The 21,272-nt window shown below is 33.6% G+C and overlaps 14 protein-coding genes across 14 annotated transcripts, besides 2 other annotated features; 5 read left to right on the forward strand and 9 right to left on the reverse strand.

The window, feature by feature from the left end:
- Window positions 1-16,651: part of a mobile genetic element that runs on past the window's edge.
- On the reverse strand, window positions 2,770-3,563 carry TVAGG3_0106460 (organellar and viral DNA polymerase type B; the record flags this gene model as incomplete). Its single annotated transcript, XM_051222976.1, has 1 exon — window positions 2,770-3,563. A coding segment is annotated over one exon (794 nt), but the record flags the coding sequence as incomplete, so codon positions are not given.
- TVAGG3_0106470 (KilA, N-terminal/APSES-type HTH, DNA-binding family) lies at window positions 4,416-5,024 on the reverse strand (the record flags this gene model as incomplete). Its single annotated transcript, XM_051222977.1, has 1 exon — window positions 4,416-5,024. One exon carries the CDS (start codon window positions 5,022-5,024, stop codon window positions 4,416-4,418), a length of 609 nt encoding a protein of 202 aa, XP_051107963.1.
- Window positions 6,476-7,037, reverse strand: TVAGG3_0106480 (organellar and viral DNA polymerase type B; the record flags this gene model as incomplete). Its single annotated transcript, XM_051222978.1, has 1 exon — window positions 6,476-7,037. A coding segment is annotated over one exon (562 nt), but the record flags the coding sequence as incomplete, so codon positions are not given.
- On the reverse strand, window positions 7,304-7,855 carry TVAGG3_0106490 (integrase core domain containing protein family; the record flags this gene model as incomplete). The annotated part of the gene is made up of 1 exon (XM_051222979.1): window positions 7,304-7,855. One exon carries the CDS (start codon window positions 7,853-7,855, stop codon window positions 7,304-7,306), a length of 552 nt encoding a protein of 183 aa, XP_051107965.1.
- On the reverse strand, window positions 7,941-8,389 carry TVAGG3_0106500 (integrase core domain containing protein family; the record flags this gene model as incomplete). The annotated part of the gene is made up of 1 exon (XM_051222980.1): window positions 7,941-8,389. A coding segment is annotated over one exon (449 nt), but the record flags the coding sequence as incomplete, so codon positions are not given.
- TVAGG3_0106510 (keratin-associated protein family) lies at window positions 9,185-10,352 on the reverse strand (the record flags this gene model as incomplete). The annotated part of the gene is made up of 1 exon (XM_051222981.1): window positions 9,185-10,352. A coding segment is annotated over one exon (1,168 nt), but the record flags the coding sequence as incomplete, so codon positions are not given.
- Window positions 11,390-11,921, forward strand: TVAGG3_0106520 (uncharacterized protein; the record flags this gene model as incomplete). Its single annotated transcript, XM_051222982.1, has 1 exon — window positions 11,390-11,921. A coding segment is annotated over one exon (532 nt), but the record flags the coding sequence as incomplete, so codon positions are not given.
- Window positions 13,054-13,455, forward strand: TVAGG3_0106530 (uncharacterized protein; the record flags this gene model as incomplete). The annotated part of the gene is made up of 1 exon (XM_051222983.1): window positions 13,054-13,455. One exon carries the CDS (start codon window positions 13,054-13,056, stop codon window positions 13,453-13,455), a length of 402 nt encoding a protein of 133 aa, XP_051107969.1.
- TVAGG3_0106540 (protein of unknown function, DUF4106 family) lies at window positions 13,452-14,306 on the reverse strand (the record flags this gene model as incomplete). The annotated part of the gene is made up of 1 exon (XM_051222984.1): window positions 13,452-14,306. One exon carries the CDS (start codon window positions 14,304-14,306, stop codon window positions 13,452-13,454), a length of 855 nt encoding a protein of 284 aa, XP_051107970.1.
- On the forward strand, window positions 14,356-14,710 carry TVAGG3_0106550 (uncharacterized protein; the record flags this gene model as incomplete). The annotated part of the gene is made up of 1 exon (XM_051222985.1): window positions 14,356-14,710. A coding segment is annotated over one exon (355 nt), but the record flags the coding sequence as incomplete, so codon positions are not given.
- On the forward strand, window positions 15,463-15,990 carry TVAGG3_0106560 (protein of unknown function, DUF4107 family; the record flags this gene model as incomplete). Its single annotated transcript, XM_001294993.1, has 1 exon — window positions 15,463-15,990. The coding sequence occupies one exon, from the start codon at window positions 15,463-15,465 to the stop codon at window positions 15,988-15,990; it is 528 nt and encodes a 175-aa protein (XP_001294994.1).
- Window positions 15,991-16,167: a terminal%2Cinverted (terminal inverted repeat of Maverick-1A transposon ID:TVAGG3_0106390).
- TVAGG3_0106570 (uncharacterized protein) lies at window positions 16,168-16,488 on the forward strand (the record flags this gene model as incomplete). The annotated part of the gene is made up of 1 exon (XM_001294994.1): window positions 16,168-16,488. The coding sequence occupies one exon, from the start codon at window positions 16,168-16,170 to the stop codon at window positions 16,486-16,488; it is 321 nt and encodes a 106-aa protein (XP_001294995.1).
- A 12-nt stretch (window positions 16,652-16,663) lies between the features above and the next one.
- Window positions 16,664-18,016, reverse strand: TVAGG3_0106580 (ribonuclease H-like family; the record flags this gene model as incomplete). Its single annotated transcript, XM_001294995.2, has 1 exon — window positions 16,664-18,016. The coding sequence occupies one exon, from the start codon at window positions 18,014-18,016 to the stop codon at window positions 16,664-16,666; it is 1,353 nt and encodes a 450-aa protein (XP_001294996.2).
- A 405-nt stretch (window positions 18,017-18,421) lies between these two features.
- TVAGG3_0106590 (uncharacterized protein) lies at window positions 18,422-18,808 on the reverse strand (the record flags this gene model as incomplete). The annotated part of the gene is made up of 1 exon (XM_001293475.1): window positions 18,422-18,808. The coding sequence occupies one exon, from the start codon at window positions 18,806-18,808 to the stop codon at window positions 18,422-18,424; it is 387 nt and encodes a 128-aa protein (XP_001293476.1).
- Between the last annotated feature and the right edge of the window lie 2,464 nt (window positions 18,809-21,272).

Raw genomic sequence — 21,272 nt, forward strand, 5'->3', positions numbered from 1 at the left:
TTGTATAGCTTCAGGAAACATTTCATTTGCTGTTAAAGCAAGGACGTCTTGTTTGACACCTTTGCAACGTGCATGGAATGCAACTTCATTTAAATCGTTAGTGAGTAAGTCTATGTAGGTCTTCTTTCCACAAAATATTGACTTGTATGCTAAACTTTGTTTTCCAGGTGTTATTTCTGCGAAGTCAGAATGAAATTGACCAAGGTTCTTTCCTATAAGTTCGCGACCGTATCTCTTCTTAAACTCTGCTGCAAGCTTTGGTATGTCTTCATTGAAAATATGCATGCTATCACAGTCCTGGTAAAATATTTGAAGTCCCATATCCTCAGCAGTACAGAATACTTCACACATTATTCTCTTCGACATAGACAGAATGTTAACACCAAGTGGACAGAAGTTAAAGTGTCTGCAAATGCTTTTCGTTAGCTTGAAAATAGTTTTATCTGAACCATCCAAACCTTCGAACTTCACTATATGGTTGTAGTTTCTGATGGCATATCTTATAGCATCTTTGTCATTTACTATGGTTATTTTTGACTCAATAGGAGATAGAATAGTTTTGCCATAAATACTGTTCAGAATGAGCTTTATATTTTCTTGCAAAGGATTTCCTTCTTTCTTATACTTTAACCTTAAATCAAACAACTTCTTTACTTCATCTCTTATTCTAATATCTCTGTTTCCATCGTAATAGTATCCTTGCAACACTTCACATTTGACACCTTGATATTTTATGAGGTCTTGTAATGTTATATGGTCAACATACATTAAACAGCAAGTGTTTGAACTTCTGGGAACGTTAAGTTCTGGATTTAGTTCAGGGTCACAAACTATTAAAGGAAAGTGTCTATGTATTCCAATCTCTGTTATCTTAATGAGAACAAAGAAGCCGACAAACTTTTCACCAATGGGTTCCTTTTGGTCGTCATCGAATAAATGTCTCATGAGATACTCTGTGCTTAACATTTCTTTCTTCATAACCTTTGGAATACCTTCTAAAGTATAAAGTCTTGCTATAGCTGATGGATATAATGAAACAGCGTCGAAATCAGCAATGAGTTTCTTTTCGCTCTTTTGTTTCATGTTATCTGACAGCATACATCTTCCACCTTGAATACAGCGTGAAATAAATTCTCTTGGTTTATTTGAGAGGTCATATAAATTTCCATTCGGGAAGTACACTCTGTTCTCAAATAATTTGTTAGCAATTGAACAAATACTAACGTAGTCATAAACGTTTAAATCAAATTCTTTCAATATGTCATTGCGGAACTTAACAAAACCTTCTCTTAAAATTCTTACATCTTGTTTGCAATAAAATGTGCTATACTTTTCTAAGTCGAAGTGGTTCTCATCTATTCTGCAACCTTTGATGGAATCTATGTTTTTCATGAATGTATCTGCATCCCGGATAAACTTACATGCTTCAGAAATGACACCAGTTCTGTTGTCATTTGCTAACAAAACACTGCTGTAGTAGTTATATGGAAATACTTCTTTCGGTCCTGTTTGTAAGTTAAACATAGCAGGAAATAGTTTAAGCTTCTTATTTATAACACTGTAAGAGTCTTTTATAATAATTGCCCTTCCTTTATATAAGCCAGTTATTTGCATTGTTCGTGAACCTTTAATGATGGGAGTTCCTTTCACTTCTGTCATGTGTCTTAAGATGAAGTTTATATCATAACTGAGGTTATGGAAATATATTAAACTCTTGTCAGGAAGTCGTTCCAAAAATTCTGTTGCACAGTTCTGACCCCAAATGCTTTCACTCACTGAACCATCTTCACTGTCATAACAGATGTTAAAAGCTTTATGAAAGCCGTCTGTGCTACACTCAAAGTCAGCAAAGAAAACGTGCTCAGGAATGAACTTGCACTTATTTTTATTTACTTCTTTTGACTCGGCTTTCTTCTTCAGTTGTACACAATACTTTGGAGCATATGAAATCTTTAAATGGTGCAAGGTTCTGTTTATATAAGTCAGTAGTATATGTGAAAAGTTCTCCATAAGAAATAGGTTCGAAATATTTGCACTCCCACAATGTTTTCATAACATCCCATAACGGTGTTGTTCTATCATAACGAACTACATATTTATCTTCTCTTTGTATAAATCTTCATCTGTTTCTCAATGTTCATTCCACCACAAGCTTTGAGAATTTCTATATAGTTGCGAATGAAATATGTTGTCATTGGTAATCTTTCATTTAGCATGTAGTGGTCTTCAACAAGAAGTAAGTCAATAGTTCTAACAGTTTTACATTCTTTTGGTATGTATCTCTTTATTTCATTATGTCTTGAGTCATTGAAATAACCAATGGTAACATTAAATGCTATACCTGTTGCGTCAGAAATTTCTTGTACTTTACTTTGAGGAAAGTCTCTAACACGAATGACTTCTCTCATGTGGTCAATAGTCTCTCCATCTACTCCAGCCTGAATGCAAGCATAAACGAAACAATTGTCTTCTGTCATAAGTGTTGCAGTTCTTTTGTTCAGTTCATTGAAGATTTGGTAGCGCTCAAGATTTATAGGTAATGTGCAAAGATACTTCCAGAACTGACCGCTTCTCTTCTTATAAAACTTCTTTTCACCATTATCTTTCCAAAAGCTTTCTATAAGTGCTGGGTTTCCTGTTTGCTTAAGAGCTTCCAAAATGGCTTTCTGGTCATTTGTCAGTGTGCTTTCATCTCTATATGGTCTCTTTTTTGGTTTGCCTTTCTTTACATCTGACATCGTTAAGCCTTCATATTCTGTTAAATCATACATCTTTATTTCGGTAAGATTCTTTATGTTTGTCAAGAAGAAGTCATAGTGCATTTCAACAATACCTGCAGCATTTGCTTCTATCTCTGATATAAAGTTCTCCTTCAAGAGCTGATGTAGTAATGTTCCAATATTATTGAGGTTTAACGTAGAACATTCATACTTTCCACCAAGTTTATAACATACCATCCATCTCTGTTGTGAGTTTATTTTAATTTTCTCTAAGAGTCTCATGAAAACCTTACCGAAATGTTTGTGTAAGTAGTCTCTGTTTGGTTCATCTAAAGCTTCGATGTTAAAGTCAATGAGTCTATTGCCTGACTTCACATTTCTCTTCCTATTCTCTTCATCTTTCTTTAACCATCTCTCACCTTCTTTTGGTTTGTCGTCAATGGAACGAATGACATCGTTAGCTTTGCGAACTTGTTCTATAGCGCTCTTAAACATCTCTCTTCTCTGTTGTTTCAGTGTGTCGTCTCTTCTTCTTGTTTCACCAACGTTTGCATTTGTTATGTCAAACATTTCTCTTCTTACTTCATGAGGTACTGAACGTCTATGATATAAGTCAATAGCAACGTCATTTAAAGGAAATGCTCTTGCATGGACTTCGTCCTCGCCGCGTTGCGGCTTTATGAACTCATGAATTCTATCATAACTTATTGCACCATTATAGTCTTTAATGAAGTCAGCGAGTGCTTTTTTGTTTGTTGCGTAATGTTTTGCTACTTCTATGTTAGCTTCTGTTAGAAGTTGTTTTATTTCCGAGTGTTCTAACTTAGACAACTTCCGATACATCTTTAGTAGGAAATAAAAAAAATATTTTTTGAAAAAATTAGATTAGATTTTTTAAGTTATTTTTCAAAATAATTTAATATTTTTATTTTAATGAAACACATGCAAGATTGCAAGTTCTTTTCATACAATGCACTCGCTACTGCCATCAAGAATGAGTTCAATAATGCTTCAAATGTTAATGTTATCTTTAACAGGAAGTTTGTGAAAGAATCTAAGTTTGGTCAGTATGTCAGACCATTAGCTATCGTCATTGACCGCAAACGTTATACTTCACAAGAGTTAGCAGTAGTTTTGAAACAAAAGAGTTTCTTCGTGAATGTCAAAGATACTCATTATACTGTTATAAAGAACTCTAATATTGACTTCTTCAGTATTACTTTAAATCTTTCCGAACAGAAAGAATATAAGAAGGGTGAAACAAATGTGAAATATTATCCTTCATCTCTGAAGACAATAACGAACAAAGATGTTATACAGAAATTCTTACCAAAGGTTGAAGAAGCTTCTATTGACATTGACGAAGGAAGTGAAATGGTTGAAGAAATAGACCCTGAAGCTATTTAAGCAAAAATATATTTTTGGTTAGTCTTCATATCGATATTTTACAACAATTCCCCAATGTATAAACTTTTCATACGCTTTTTCATAAGCTTTATATACCTTCAGAAATTTTGCATAATCTTTAGAAGCATTTAGATATTGTTTAAATGCTTTGTATGTCTTCAGAAATTTTGCATAATCTTTTACATGTTGTTCGTTCTCTTCTTCTGTCATGAGTTCCGAATATTCTAAATTCATGTTCTTTCATATGAGATAAAATTTTATAAAAAAAAAAAATTAGCTTAGATTTTTTTATTCTTCCTCTTTGAAGTTATCGAAATATTCTGTTATTTTTTCCTTCAGTAATGTTAAGTCTTCTTTGAATGTAAGTATTGTGCAACCTTTGATGTCATAGTGTGTTTGAGGAAGAGTATTTTTGACAATTTCCTTTATTTGCTCATTCGGTGTCATTGAAATCGGTAAGTTTTCACGATAGAACCAGTTTCTGTCAGATTTATATATTTTAGCTAAGTCATAAAAGCTCTTGTTGTTTCTTCTGACTAAATACAACATAACCATATCTTTATCTTCTTCTTTCTCCAACTCTTCAGTATATATCATATACTTATAACTCTTTTCCTTTCCTTTTGGTACCGAACGCGGTATTCTTTTCTGTATGCTTTTGTCTTTGGATTCAATGACTTCATCTTTTGCTTGAAGTTTCTTTTCCATCTCTCCACGTTCTGCTTTATATAGTTCATCTAACATCATGAAAATATAACAAGCATAACGAGGTGAAGCCCATATTGCTACAGCGTTTACTAAAAGTCTATGAACATAATAACCTTTCAAACCAGGAGCCAAATTCTTGCGATTTTCATACGGAATCTCTTCTCTCGGTTTTCCGAGAGAAGCAATCATATGAGGAAATTCTTCTAAAAGTTCTTTTGTCTGTTGGTTTTCAAACCAATGATATGCTTGCTTTGTAGAACGAAGAGCGTTCATTATACTTTGCATTTGGTACATGTCATCTTTGACTGAACGAATGAGACGTAACTGTTTGTTATACTGTATGTACTCATATTCTTCATTTATAGCTTCATGGACTATAACTGTTGTTGTGTTCTCTGATGTTGTCATTACTGTCTTTACATACAAAATAAAAAAAATAAATAAAAATAAAATTAGCGTTATTTTTTCTGAGATAAACACTATTTCTTCACAACATTAAATTTTATCCTGTATGAAATGACTTTAAAAAGATTATTGACTGACTTCGAATACTATCTCATTGACGCACTGACAGACCCTCAAAACTGTGTTGAAAGTTCTTTAAGCTTTAAGATTGAAGGTATGACGCATTTTGTCTTCACTTACGTATTGAAAGAATATGACCGTTATCATAACGAAGTGAATCAAACACTAATAAAATTTGTAGATAAAAAATTGGTTAACAATGATGAAGAATACAGACAAGTTATTGAAAAAAATAACGCAAGATTAGATGCAATAGAAAAGAAGTTTAATGAATGTCTTACAAACACGTATGAATATCTTATGCGGTGGGAAGCCAGATGGAAATAAATTTACGTCAAATATGCAATTTATAAAATCTTATGTCGACAGGCTACGTAGCACGGTGGTCTAAGGTGGTGTTATGGAGGGGTCAGGGTCTGTGGTTCGAACCGCGACAGCGCCGTATTTTCTTATTTTCTTTGTTTGTCTTGTTTGTCGTGAATAAAAAGTGTCATAAAAGTGCTCTATCTTCCACGGGAATAAATAAAAAATTTACTTTATTTCTTCTTTATTTCTTTGTTCCCGTGGAAGAAGGGTTTTGCTGTTTTTTCTCAGCCGAAATCAATGATTTTTTCATTTTTGGAATCCTTAGCGAATGAGGAATCTTTTCTCTCGTGGAAGCTTTGACCAAAAATATAATTGAGGTGAAGAGGTGAGATCTCACCTGTTTTCTCACCTGTTTTCTCACCTCTTTTTTCACAAGCGTTTTACATGAATTGTACGATGTATATTTGAAATCCTAAACAATTTCGTAGCTTCTATTTCTTCTTTTAGTACATCGAATGTTTTAATCATGCCGAAAGTCTCTTTATATTTCTTCTTGACGTCAGACAGAAGGAAATCTTCTGCTGTTGGATAGTTTTTATTAAGAAATGTCAACATATCCATTTTATCTTCTGCTGGCTTTTCTGCTTCTTTCTTTAAGTCTGCATAGTCGTTTCGCATTCTTTCTATCTCTTTGACTGAGTAGTTATATTTTCTTATTGCTGCTTTACATTTTGAACATTGCGGCATCGTTTTTGCGTTATACATTGAAATAAAACCAGCTAGAACAACTAAGGCGTCAATGGTTTTCTTTAACTCAAAAGCTGCTGGTTTTATCTGTTCATTCCATACTTTACCTCTTCTATCTTTATCTCTTATCTGCCATACACATTTTGCAACTAATGAAACAAAGTTATCGTATGTCTTAAATTCTTCGGATTTGTAAAGGTCAGAAATATTTTTATAAACCATGTTGCAATCTTTGTCCATAACTTTATGGTTGCAATGAAAACCAAGAAATTCATAATTTACTTTACGTATGAACTTCTTTATTTCTACTGAGTCAGTTGCTTTGACTTCAATTTCGTCGAATTCAGGAATAGTTAGTTTTTGCTGCTGAATTTCAGGTAGTTTAGGCAAATGGTCGATGAGGTCCTCCATTTCATAAAGATACTGTTCATTTGTTTCATCTTTCGCACTACAGTCTAAATTACTTGTTAAAAGTTCTTGCTTTATCTTCTGGATTTCTGTTTCAAAAGTATATGAAGAAGGAATAAAGCTTTTCATCTCTACCAACATTGACGTAGGATTCATGACCAGTGAGTTTGGTGCTGTAGTTGTTTGAATTGTTGTTGTGCCGATTGTTGAAATCATATCTTTTATACAAAATAAAAAATAAATAAAAATAAAACTAACCTTATTTTTTCTATCTTAAGGAAATTCATGAAAATTCACGAGAAAGCTAAAGCAATCTGAGCCGCTAAGCGGCGAGGGTGAAAAAAGAGGTGAAAAAACGGGTGAGATCTCACCTCTTCACCTAAAATATATTTTTGGTGTAAATTTATGACAAAAATAAATGGTACCATTAATGATATCATGACTGTTCTCATTCATGTCTGATTTACTTCTAATGAAAAAGTTTAGAAGAATTTTCTTATTCTTTCTGGCTTATTTTTGTCTTTCCAGTACTCCCGCTCTAATGGTCCCAGATGTGTTGGCTTTGACTCTCTCAAGTTCTTAGATGGTATAACATCTTCAACGCCTCCTTCATATCTTACTTTATAAGTGTCATCGTTTATGTTATAGCCAAGTATTTCAATAACCACTCCTCGCTTTGCTTCGTCAATGGTTTCAGCAAGTTTGCCATTACTACTTTCGACTAATTTGTGACGAGGGTAAAACGCAATAGAGTCGTCGGCAGCTTTTATAAGATATCCATTACCTTGCGTAGAGTCTACGATATAATAGTTTCTACTTAACCTTAAACGTTTCTTTGTCAACGGTTTGTCGTCAAGAACTACACGAACTTTTGTACCAGGAATGAGGGTAAATTGTGTTGAATTTCTGATATTTTGTGTTTGGCTTCGTTTCTTTTGTATATACTTTTCTTCTTGTTGTTGTGTCATTGAATTTGGTGTATGTCCTGTTGTAGAATGTGTTGAGGAATTATATACTTCGAGAAAATGTTTCATTGTTTCTTCGGTAAAGTCTCGCTCTTGGTTTAAATCTCTGAGCGTTCTTATGAAGCGGGTTATGATGCCGAGTATGTTATGGTTATGGTCTTCAGTAGTGTAGTGAGTTATGTTATGCTTAATGAGAAATTCTGTGATTTCGTTGCTGAGGTATGCACTGTCTTGGTCTGATGTTAAAGTACTTGGGCTATGTTCTGCTACAAACTTTTGTAAAACTCTTAACACTTCACGAGTTCCTTTATTTTTCATTGGATATGCATATGCTTTACGAGTGTTAACATTAATGAAGATGAGGAATGGTTTATGTCCTCCTTTTCTGCTTTGAATGAGAGTGTCAAATTGGTATGCGTCAGGAGTGTTGGAGTAAATTGGTAAAAAGTAGTCGTAAGGGTTTATTTTTGTTTGATGTACAACATTTTTGTCAAAGAACCTTTTCACTTCAGCTCTGTTAGTAAATCCCCAACTCTTTGCAGCTTCATTGAACTTCTTAAATGACCTCCATGGATGTTGTTCGAATACTTCTTTCAAGCTCATTTATGTAAAGTTAAAGATTTTATTCTAGGCTCAAGCGCGTTCATTGAACGCGGTACCATGCAAATACAGTCACAAATGGTGGCATATAATCTGCACCCGAGCCTGTTGGATTTGTTGTGAAAGTGTGTGAATGATTTCTTCCTGGTTCAGTTGGTCGAACAGTCTTTTTTGCTGAATTGTTATAAGATGGAGATAAAACGTCATGGCCAGCTTCATACTCTGAGTTGTATAATGGGTGGTCTCTTAATGAGTGGCTATGGTCGCCAGAAAAGTTTGTCGTTCCTGTATGAGTGTGCGGTGGAAGGTTTACTTCTTTAATTTTCTTCGAACCTCCTGTTTGCTTTGAATATCTAGCACAGTATAAGAATTTATCTACAATCTGCTTCCACGTACCAAAACCTAAAACTGTTTCTGGATTTGTTGAAGTCATTGACGTATAAATAGAACCAACAGGATATAATGTTTGAAGTATTTCAGTCTTTAATGTTTGAAGCTCTGTTTTGTCTGCTTTCTTATCATATAAATCTTGAGCAGTGAATTTAACATTATTTTCATCATCCATGACATAAACATTTTTACAGCTAATTTCTTTCTTCGTTGTTATGTTTTCATTCGATGTTAAACCTTGTGGAAAGTTAGGAGGTTTATAATATAATGCATCCCCACCAGTTCCGCCAACCGTTCCTTCAATACTTTCTATAGCAACAGTTGAGAAGGAGTTATGTGTATGTTCTTTATCTGCTTTTTTATCTAACATTGCTGGTAGTTCATGTGTTTCAAAGTTTCTGACATGACCTTCAATGTTCATACATTTACTATTTAAGGAGTTTAGTGTATCTTTTACGCTTGTACTTGGATTCTCTAAAGGTGCACTTGAACCAAGGGTATAGTTCAATATTATGTCGTCTGCTCTAACAGTAGTGAAGGATTCATGTGTATGGTTCTTGTCAGCTTTACTATTTAATGTAGCTTGAAGTTCATTTATATCGGAGATATTGTGTTTATGAGATTTCAAAACTTTGTTCGTTGCGTCAAGTTCATCTTTGTCAGCTTTACTTTTAATAGCATCTTCAAAAGTTATTTTTGCCTTAACTCTCAATGTAAATCTTGGTTCAACTAATACACCGTTAACAAAGAAGTATGAAGCATAAATTTCATTGTTATAACCAAATGCTTCTGGTGCTTTACCTGTGTCATACTGTACAGTACAGTGTATGTCATAACCTTTAGCACGAATGAATTTATATCTTCTTTCATTAACATCTTCAGTGCTTATTTGTTCATCCTGTGTTAAATATCCATGGTAGTCCGTTATAATCTGTTCGTCTGAACTTATATAATGAACATGGTTTTTATCTGCTTTTTCGGCTAATTTCTCATTAACATCATTCACTTCTAATTCAACTCTTCCGCCAGAACTCTTATTATCATTAATTTTTTTCATTAATTCGGTAATTACGTCATAAAGACTATATTCTGTTTTCGGTTTTGTAAATAATGAGTCAAAATTTCTTTTCATCATTACATCGCTGACATTAATGATATCACCAATTCCTTTTTCATTTATTCTCTTCATTAATTCTGCAATAATGACGAATATATAATCTGTTAATTTATTCTCTTCATCGAGGGTTATAGAATGTTTTGAAATTGAATCATTAACTCCTCTAAATAAATCAATAACTTCAGGATACACGTTTTTAATGTCTCGAATAACCCGACCAGTATCCTGTTGTTCATGTTCTTCGTTCCCGTCGTTACGTGGTTTTATATCTCTAACCATCATCAACGCAGCCATAACCGGAGGGTTTGTTGCTATCTGTTCGAAAATCCGTCCGTTATGTACGGTATATCTAAATAATTTCTTTGTGTTTGTTAAAACATTTGAAACAAGTCTTTTAAAACCATCTACAAAATTTCCTGTTTCACCTAATGTTCTTGCAGCATTTACAAGCTCATCCATTCCCGCTTTTGACCCCAAAAACGTCCATATTGCATTTATTTCACTTTGTATAGTTGTCCATTCAGCGAAACTAACACCCGAATTCGCTAAGCTGAAAATGAAATTCAGTGGATCGAACTTAATTCCACCTTCTTTTTCAATTTCAACGAACTCACTAACATGAGATTTTAAGTATTCTTTCGTTAAAATTGTTTTCCCCGATGTTATGTCATTAACGAAACTATCACCGTCAAAAGTTAACGAATTCAATTTCGTCGTTGATGCTTTTATTTCATACACCGCTTTATCTATAGTTTTTGGCTCACCTTCTTTAGAAGCATATGAAACATTAATGAATGAATTATATGTATTCGTGAATGAGTTAAAATCAATGATTTTCATTAATGACGCCTTTAATGATTCATTTACTGTCGAATCCCTTAAAGTAATTAATGAACTGTCATTTATGAAAGGTACACTGCAAACCGTCGAGTTTGGGTCAAATGCTGTAGTTGGTGCAGGAATATTAATGATATAAGTCATTAAATCATTAAGTGACGTAAATAATGTTGTCGTTTTTGATTTAATTTCTTTAGCATCTGTTATATATGGTAATTTCATTTCTGTAGTTTCTGAATTAAAGATATTCGCTAAAATGTTTTGTAAACTGTTTTGAACAGCTGTGTAAACCGTTGAATCCGGAACTCTTACGATTTCACCGTCCTTAATAAAAGGCATTGCACATGGTGTAGTGCTTGGGTCAAATCTTTTTGGGTTATGATTCAACATATATTCTAATGCTTCATAAACAGACCTATATACGGTTGTATTATCTTTTTCAATAATTTCACCGTCCTTTATAAACGGCATAGTACATGGAGTTAAAATAGGGTCAAACTTTTCATAGTCCTTCCATGTTATGTATTTCTCAGTATTTCCATCAGTGATAACAATATATTTGTCAGTAAGTGTGAGAGAGTATTGACCAAAATATAAACGTTTAGCTCTGTCAGCTTCATACGCATATGCAGCTATACTCATATTTTAATGAGTATAAAATGTTGTTCTATTTGCAAAGTACAGACCCAAACGAATACGGGACAGTAAAGCTACAAACAAACTTAGGTCTACAGAATGAGGCGCTTGCATTCAGAATGGTTGACTTCAATACTATCGCTTCATTCGTTATAACAGATGAAACAGATTTCATGGAGATTGAAATAGATGGAAAGAAGCACGAAATAAGATTTCACAATAATGTAGAATATAAGATGGAAACATTAGCTGGAGTGTTAAATGCTCTCATAAATACTACAATAAACAAGGATAACGAAGAAAACTTAATGAATGTTAAACTTATTGCAGGAGTTTTGAAGTTCAGTTATGCGAAGGAGTTTAAGATAACACGAATGAGTCATAGAGTTCAATTGCTTCTGGGAGCATACCATATGACATTTCCTTTGAAAAGTGTTGACAAAACGATTGAGATGAAATCTGTTCCATACGTATGTTATGGTAATTGTTTATACATTGAGTCTAAAATAGCTAATGTCACAGGTATTTCAGGAGTTAATAGTAAAGGTTCAGTAGAATATAAATCATTCTGTTATGAAGTAAATTCAATGTTCATTCCAAACGTTCCTGTCATAGCAACTCATTTAGGTAAATGGGTTCGCATTAGTCCTCATAATTTGAAAGACATGCAATTCAGACTTGTTGACTTTCAAGGAGGGCCTGTAGAACTGAAGGCACCAGTGCGAATGACTGTTGAAGTAGACTTTTTAGATAATATTAAGTGCAACAGCTTACAAGAGAACTCAGAGCTAAAAATATAAAGTATGAATGTTATGTATTAGGTCATGAACTTTGGTTGTTGCTGTTTGATGAAACAAATGAGTTAGTTATGTCAGTCAAGAGAACAGAAAAATATTGTGTTAGTGAAAACTGCACCAAGTCAATAAGATTAGGTTTGCATTATGAAGATGAGTTCGATACTGTTGAAGAAGTTTTGGATAGATATTACAAATTGCTAACTGAAATTTTTTTGACTGACGGCGCAAAGCGCCAAGACCGAAGGTCCTGACTGCTTTAATTTACTAAAACATATTTCAAACAAAGTTTATATTCTGTTGAAAGTTTTGTATATTCATTCGAATATTTATACTTAAACTCAACTCCTGTAGTTCCTGGTGTTTCAATGATGCGGATGTTACCTATTTTCATGAATAGTGGAGTTTGACCACAGCATTTCAGGGTCGAGATAGTCAATGACACATTGTTTCCCTGTTATTCGTGAGATAACATTTTCAAGGTCCTCCTTTGTGTTAGAATTATTTGGTTCTTGCTTATAAGATTTGTCAAAAGCTTCTTATCGTCTTTGAGTAAAATTGTTTGGTATAACTGAAGAAGGTAATGGTTTACGTTATCTGAGGATTTGTTTGAACATTTGTGTAAGGATTGTCGTTGGCTTCTCTTGAAAGAATTTGGTCCAGTGGTGGATACTCTAACTTAACATCTGATGTAGCGTTAGCGTTTGAAGCTGTGTTTAAATTCACGGATTTCAGCTCTGGTTCTGGTTCTTTCAAACACTCTGAACTATAGTTCTTTATGACAATTGTTTGTCGTTCGTGAGTCAACATTTGATGTTGGTTCAATTGGAACATTAACGGCACCAGCTAAGATGGATTTGCTTCTCATTTCATATAGAATAAAAACCTTTTATATGTATGAAATGAACAATATACTCGACAAGGGTTTGAATGTAAAGCTAACGAATGAAAATATTGTTGAATTCACTGAGACAGGTGCTGTGTATAAAGATGTAGAACTACTGAACAAAAGAGCTAAGGGAAGAAGCAGGAACATGAACAAAGGGTGGAAGCCTATAAAAATTTATGTCAATGATGGCTCAGGAGGTTCAAACATAAAGTATGCAGAAAGTTATAGAGTTTATGCTCTCAAAGGTGAAAAGCCTTCATTTAAGAACAGCTATTCTAACGCATATCCTCAAAAGCTAACGGATGGGGAAGTGGATGATATGAATGACAGCAAAAATATTAACAGAAATGGCGACAGAGATGCATGGAATTTGTTTACCATCAGTCAATTGAAGGTTAAACTTTAAAACAATGTTGGTCGTTCCCATGGAATATTTTTGACTTTAATGGTATTAGTCATGATATGAATCTCAAGGTATGAACGAGGAGAGATGAGAGACTTATATGCTTCCCAAATTTCTTCAAAAGGTAATGTTATACCTGACTGTTTCCAAATGAGTTCAATATCATAGCGTGAGAAACCTTGAAAGATAACGAAGTCAGTTATGAGACGTTTTATGTTTAAAGCTAAAAACCTCCATGTTTGCATAAGTATTGCTACAGTTAAGTGGTAATGTCTGACTTTAGTAATGATGTTAGCTAATGGTGAGTCTGGTTTTGACACTAAACCTTTTCCGGCGAAGTCGTCGCAAACTAACAAAGTATTTGAAGGATATTTTTTGAAGGGGTATTTTGAAAGTTTTGACAGAATGTAGTTTGTAAGTCGTTTCATATCGTAAACTCCTGAGTACTGACGTAAGTGGTGTTTGTCAATAATTCTTTCTATCTCCTCAGAAGTCTTTTGCATTCCTGACTGTATAAATTCAACGATGGCATAATATTTCCTCTTACGTCGAATGTAACGTTGAAGAAATTCAATGAGTTCACTGTCTGGAACTTTAACGACAGAGGCTTGAACTTTTGACATAAATGTTTTCGCTGTTGAGTCCATAGAGTCTGAAGTTGCTGATATAATGATTTGGTCATAGTAAGAGTCATTTCCTAAACGCTCTGTTATGAGTATATGACGAATGAGGTTAAATGTCTTACCTGAACCCATCTTTCCACAATAGAAATAAACACCATTTGAACAGAACTCATAGTCCTTACTGAAAGGAAGAATAAGAGAAGAGTTAAGTTTGTCTGTAGTTTCATTCATGTCTTCATCTACGTCATGTATTAAATGCTTCATTTTATCTCCATTAAAAATGCAAGTCAGAAATATTCAGAACATAGCACCGAGTCTAACTGACAAGAGTATAAAGATATACTATGAACATGTTATGATGAAACCTACCAAAATTCAAGAAAGTCAGTATACTTATGAATACCCAAGACACTGGGTAGAGTATGTAGGAGGTGAGAAAGCTATTGAAATCAGACAGGTTCGAAGTATTCCAGCAGGAAGAACAATATTATTGAAGAACTTTAATGTTTTGAGGTATAATGATGAAACAAAGAAGCAAGATAGTTTTCCTGTTGCTGTGTATGTGAACTTAGATACAGGAGATGACATGAAAGTTTTTAATACAAAGCTTCAAACGGTAGTGAGAGAACAACTGACTGCGGAAGGGCATCCATTACCTTCAGAAGTTACCATAGCATATAATTTTGAAACAAACTCAATAGATTTTAAAGTCATCTCTGCAAAGAAGTCAGGTTTTACATTTAATGAAGCAGATGTATATTCGAATGAAAACTTCAAAGCTATTGCATGGTTAGATAATGACGATTGCTTTAAGAAAATATTTAAATACAGTGACTCAAAGATGTCAATAGATGATCTTCGTGGAATGTTACCATCGACGTTTACAGTAGAAGGTTCAGCAGGATTGCTTACAAGATTGTCAATTGGTGGTATTTGGTCTCGTGAGAACATTGTTATAAAATCCAGTATAAGTGAATTTGCTGAAGAATCTATATTATGTCTTTCAAACTACATGTATTCGCCGCCGAAGCATTATAGTATAACAAACTTTGTCAGTAAGTTTAACATAAGACTTGTCGAACCTTCTTCAATGAAAGATGTTGTGCTACCAAAAGACGGAAAGGATGGACTCATTATTGAGATGATTTTAATAGCATATTAAATGAGTTTGTTTTTGAAGGTCATTCATGATGAAATAACTGTTGTAGAAGATGTTAGCAATTGTTCAGACATTTTGAAGCGTATAGATGATATAAGAAAGAAGTTAGATAGACCGCAAAGCGGTGAGGGCGAAGCCCGTGAGAAAGCTTATGTTTCATTGACTTTCTCCAGTAACGAGAACTTTTATGAGATAATATTGAAGAGAGATGATTTTAATATGGTGTAAATGGTAGCTTGGGCAGCTTTAGGCGCAATGGGAACAAAAGCATTAGCATTTGGAGCAAAAGCACTTGGAGCTTATGACGCAGTAAATAAAATGAGTGGAGGAAGGGTTTCGAAGACATTAGATGCAAATAAAGGGAAGATTGGAGGCTGGGTTGCAAAGAAGTTAAGATTAAATAAAATAGGGCTCATAAATAAAGCATCCAATTTGGTTGCGACTGAGTCAGAAAATGCTTTAGGAAAGGACGATGAGTTTGCAAAACACGCAAAAGACTTTAATGACCAGATGAAAGGTGAAACAATGCATTTAAATAGAGTCGATGGAACTAAAGAAAATGTTTCTTCTCCACCAGTAGTTCTTCCGTATGGTCCCTATGGAATGTATGGAAATCCTTACGAAAGACCATTTGACCCATTGACTGGTGGAAGTAACTGGTATCATTACGGACGAAGAAGAAAGACAGTCAAGTTGGAGACAGACGTGAAGAAAGCAACTAAAAAGAAACCAAGGAAGAGAGTTATAAAGCAATGAATTCAACAGGGTGAAAAAAGAGGTGAAAAAAGAGGTGAGATCTCACCACTTCACCTAAATTTATTTTTGTGCTATGTTTTCATACGTGTGGGAGTGGTGATATCATTAATTTTTAAGTTTATTTTTTATTTTATTTTTATTTTATTTTTATTTTATTTTTATTTTATTTTTATATATATGACGAAAACTATTGAGATAACAAACTACAACGGTCATGAGTTCAAGAATTTGTTCTTCGTTCCTCGTGAAAATACATTCTATCAGATACGAGGGAGAAAAGGTAAAGTTAGTTTGAGCGTTTATGAAGGAATGAAGAATGGAAAGTTTATACAAGCATACGATACAAACGGTAAACGTGTTTCATTAGCTTTGTCAAAACTTACTAACATTTATTTTGACAGTGATTTTGACCTATATGAAGAAGAAAGTGAGTCAGAAGATTATGAACTATTGTGTGAAGCACAGCAATGGGAAGAGTTGCAATACTTTTGTAAGTGAGAACGTTTATTTTTACAGTAGTGAGGTGAGGTGGTTGGCGGCTTTGTAAATATTTAAGGTTAAGTTAGTGTTGTCGTTTGTGTTGTAAAATATACGTTAACGGTTTTGTAAAGTGTCAAATTCACAAGTATTGGGTAAGGTGGAACGCAGTGCCACCGTACACTTGATATGTTTACTAACTGAAGCTGTTTCTGTGTAATCCATATTTGATCCATTTTCTGTACTGAGCAAGGAGATTTACATATTGCGTGTCATCGTAATCTAAAGAATGTGCAATCTGGTATAATGCGATTGACATCTTATCTATCGAGTTACCTGATAAATCACAAAGACCTTCATAATCTGTTTTTCCATCTTCCTGTGGATTTAATAAAGCTTGAGGAGTTAATCTCAGCTTATCATTGCGATATGGCTGTCTTTGTGCAAGCTGTGGATGCAAGACTGAATCAAAAGTGACTCCATCTTCAGGGCCAAACTGGCCATCGTGAAAATCTGACGATGAGGTATCGTCAGATCCGTTAGCATTATCTTCATTTTCTGTAGATTCGTTAGTATTTTCATCATCCGGATCGTTAGTATTTGAATGATTTTGGTTTGCTGCAATATAATTGTCAATTTCTTGATCTGATATAGGTTCTACGGCTGTAACCGATTGGTAGCCTTCCGGAATAACTTCTTCAAATTCTGCAATTTCTTCCTCTTCGTGATAATCCTCATCAGTTGAAGACTCACCATCAGATTCTTCGAAGATATCCTCTTCTTCTTCGACTAATGGCTGATATTCAGCATTCGGGTCATTTGCCCTTTCTTGGTCAAGGGTCTCTCCAAATGCGATACAGTCTGGTATACCTTTAATTACATCACGAACTAGTTCTCCTTCCATAGGGTAATTCGGATATACAAATTTTGCGATGTTGGATTCAACGTCTTTTTCGGAAGCTAAATCCGGAAATGCTTGGCGAAGTTGTTCTCTTCCAGTAAAGATCAGTGAATTTGCGAATTCAAGCAGTCCTCTGTTGCCAGTTCCTTCAAATCTGGCCAAAATACGCATTTGAAGGTAAACTTGGGCGCTCGAAGCTTCAGCTACAATATCATGAATCCTTTCGTGGTATTTCTCTTGAGTAAATTCAACATAGAATGCATTGGAAAATTCATCAGATGCACGGCAATACTGCACAAGAAGATCAATAGTATTTGCAGCAGTCGTTTCATCTCTCTCGAGGAGATGGACCAACTCGTAAACTGGATAGAATATGATGAAAAGACAAGGCAAGGCAAACTCCAAGAGATATCGTAATGGACCAAGAACATCTTGTATTGCATCCTTTAACCGGGCCGGAGTTTGGTATGTCAGCTTTTGCAACGTTTCATAATGCTTGACAAGCCATAAAATGATATCAAATTCACTTGTCCATCTTGTTTTTACGTAGAGTGGACATTCAACTTTGAAGTAACAACGAACAGGCTTAGAGCGGAGAAAAAGTGAAATCTTATTCAGATTTTCAAATACTGGAAATTCATGTTCCATTGAATAGTCTTCAACAAATGACTTAACTGCCAAGGAAAGGGTATGCGCTGCACAAGGGATTCTGAGAAATCCGTCTGTTTGAACAAAATTGTGATCACATGCAAGGACTTGAGCATGCAAGTTGTCAGTTACAACGGTTCCAAGTTTTATTCCATTTGAGGCCAACATTGCCAGAGCATCACGAATGGCACGATCATAAGAATCTGTTGTTCCGTCAAAGCCGGTCTTGATATCCAACGGAAAAGGATAACCATCATGTACCGATGGGTTATAAATCATTAAGTCAAGAGTCGGCCTACCACATGCAGTTCCAGCATCAATTAAGAGGGATACAGTATGGTCGAAGTAATCTGATAGACTTTTTTTGGCTGCTTCTTTGGAATCTTGCAAAAATTTTTCTGTAAGTTAAGCTCGGTTTATAGACTTGATTATATCATTAATTTGATCCTTCTTCTTCAATGTCATTCCTACTTCAAGAATGATTTCCACAAGATCACGGAATGAATCAGAAGATATAGCATTAAAAGAAATTTTGTTACAACCAATAAAAATCTCAATAGCTTGAAGAACCTTCTCTTTTGAAGTGAGAACTTTATCAAAATCGATAAGTTTTGTATAATAGCAAGTGTGGTCTGCTATTAATTTATTATCATTGTAGGATTCTAAATAAAATTGATGTAGACATTGCTTCCCTTCTGCATTTTTTGTAGCGCATCGAACAATTTTATGATGAGAGTTAGATTTAACTGGCACATATCCTTTAGGTATTTCATTAGGAACACCTGTTGGCATGGACCAAGTTTTATCATATCACATGTCAATTACATTTTATCGTTATCATTTCATATCACATGTCTGTACCCCCAATAAATTCTTTTCCCCGGCATTTGTAAAGTAACCCACTTTTTGCAACCTTAGGAGATGTAATTATGTATAAGAATACTACCTTTGATTTTTTGAATCTCAGATAACACATCGACATGTATATGCTTGATATACTGGTAAATACTCAAATATGTCTTTACTAGGCAAATAGTTCATTTGGCAAGCAGTATTCTATATTTTTATTATTAGAATTTTTTAGTTATTCTCATGCATCTTCAGCTATCAAGCAAACATTAGAATCATTCAGAAGCAGCCTTATTTCACTTCTATTTAGAATTCGATTTTCTATAAATATGTCAATAGTTTTCAAAATCCATTCGTTTAAATCAAAAATAAAATATGCAATTATCTTAACACAATACATATTTTGATTGATAGCCTTAGTCGTGTTAAGTTGGAATGAAAAAAAACATTGTTATTTTTATCTTGATTATCTTAAGCGTATTGTCATGCTGATGTTTATAAATTCACAGAAGCTTTCATGACCAATATAAATACTAAAATAGGAATTCCTTTTAATATCAAATTGGATTATCAACAGAAATTGATCCTATCCTATTGCAAAATAAGATCATTTGCTACTGTTTAACTATTTATGTATGCACATAGATTCATAATAAGTTTTTGATGAATTGTAAAGGTGACCAAACTATTTTTTGAAAGTCCGCCATAACTTTAATGGTACTATTTCAGCGTGTACAATGAATACAAAAATTCTAAGAGTGCCACATAAAATAGTACTTTAGACTTGAGTTAATGCTACCAAGCAAATGTTAAAAAGATGACTTTAGTGTTTTGATAATCAAAGATTAAAATCATTATTGTCTAAATCAATAATCATAACGACAGAAGTTAATGTTTTTTCATAAGTGCTTTAAATCCACTTTTAAAAGTATACCTCAAAAATCAAAATATCAAAAAAAATCTAGTTTTTATGAATCTAAAGCTTTCTATAGTTCACATGCAAAAACCTTTAGTTTTATACTTTTTTATGGTTTTCATGAGACAAAAAGTTATGATTTAATAATTATTTTTAATTTTCCGCTGTTATCAACATAGATGACAACTTCATACACTTAGTTATCTAATATCTTGACTATTACACTCCTTAACCCCAACATTCAAACAAAAACCTTTACGGATGCCTAATATGAAATTTTCTTTTTTAAAAGACATTTCTATCAATAAATTATTTCTGGTAGTTAGACAAAGACCATTTTCTAAGTTGTTCAGAACTGTTTTCGTGCAAATTATCTATGAATGGGCTTAACAAGTTTAATCTGAAAGTTATTTCCAAAACAGAAATGCATATACAATCAAAAGAATATATATTTATGCCAATAATTGATGCTGATGTGGTTTTGCAATTTTACAGTTATTCACATATCATTATGCATTAAATTTTCATATTTGCTTATTTTTCTATCTTTTATCTTATGTATGATGAATTTCATAACTATTGGATATGATTTCATCATTCATATTGCATATTTCCATTTTGAAATTTTAGGAATCTTCAATTTTGGATGGATGTTTATAAAGTAGCTGTTGTAAATGGAATTTAAATTAGTAGTGACAACATTTGGTCATAACAAAATTGTATCTTGTCGATTACAAAAAATTAATTTCAAAATAATTTCTACAAGTGAAGCAAAAAGATATTAAATATCATTACCAATTCTATTCTAGTATGAAATTATAGAAAATATTAAGTTTATTTTATTCAGATTGGTCTGACATTCTCTCAAAAAGTTAATGAATGTTGGATTCTATATTCCTCTCTCAGACATCAACGAACTTAAAAAGAAGATTGAAGAACTTGAAATTGAAATAAAAGGAGACCGAGAAACGTTTTTAGTTAAATTTAATCAAGATATTCGAAAACAAATTTACAAAAGATCATTTGAAACTGATGTTCAGGTATTCCCGTATACAGGAACCGGAAAAATGCATATGTATAAAGCCTACCTAGAAGACTTAGACGCAATAAAGGCTGAAATGCGCAGAAGTCTGTTGAATAAGAATATTGGAAGAAAAACAAAGGAAATAGAAGAAGACAACGATGATCACCAAGACAGAACTTACTGGAATACAGAATTTCCGGAACATGTTCCTGAATTTACAAGAAATATTATACATACTATTATGGAAAACATTTGTAGAAAAGATAAAAGAGGTTATAGATATGGAGGTGAAAGTGAATTGGTAGATTTGGCATTCTTAATACATAGCAAATCACCAGCAGCATATGATGTTCTCTTGGAATTTTGTTTACCTTTTCCTACGCCTGTAACATTGTACAATAGGTTTCATGAAGACATAATGAATATGAAACAGTTTGTTAAACATGCTGAGCTCATTCCGCGAATGT

Source organism: Trichomonas vaginalis, chromosome IV (assembly GCF_026262505.1).
Source record: "Trichomonas vaginalis G3 chromosome IV, whole genome shotgun sequence".
Classification (NCBI taxonomy): Eukaryota; Parabasalia; order Trichomonadida; family Trichomonadidae; genus Trichomonas; species Trichomonas vaginalis.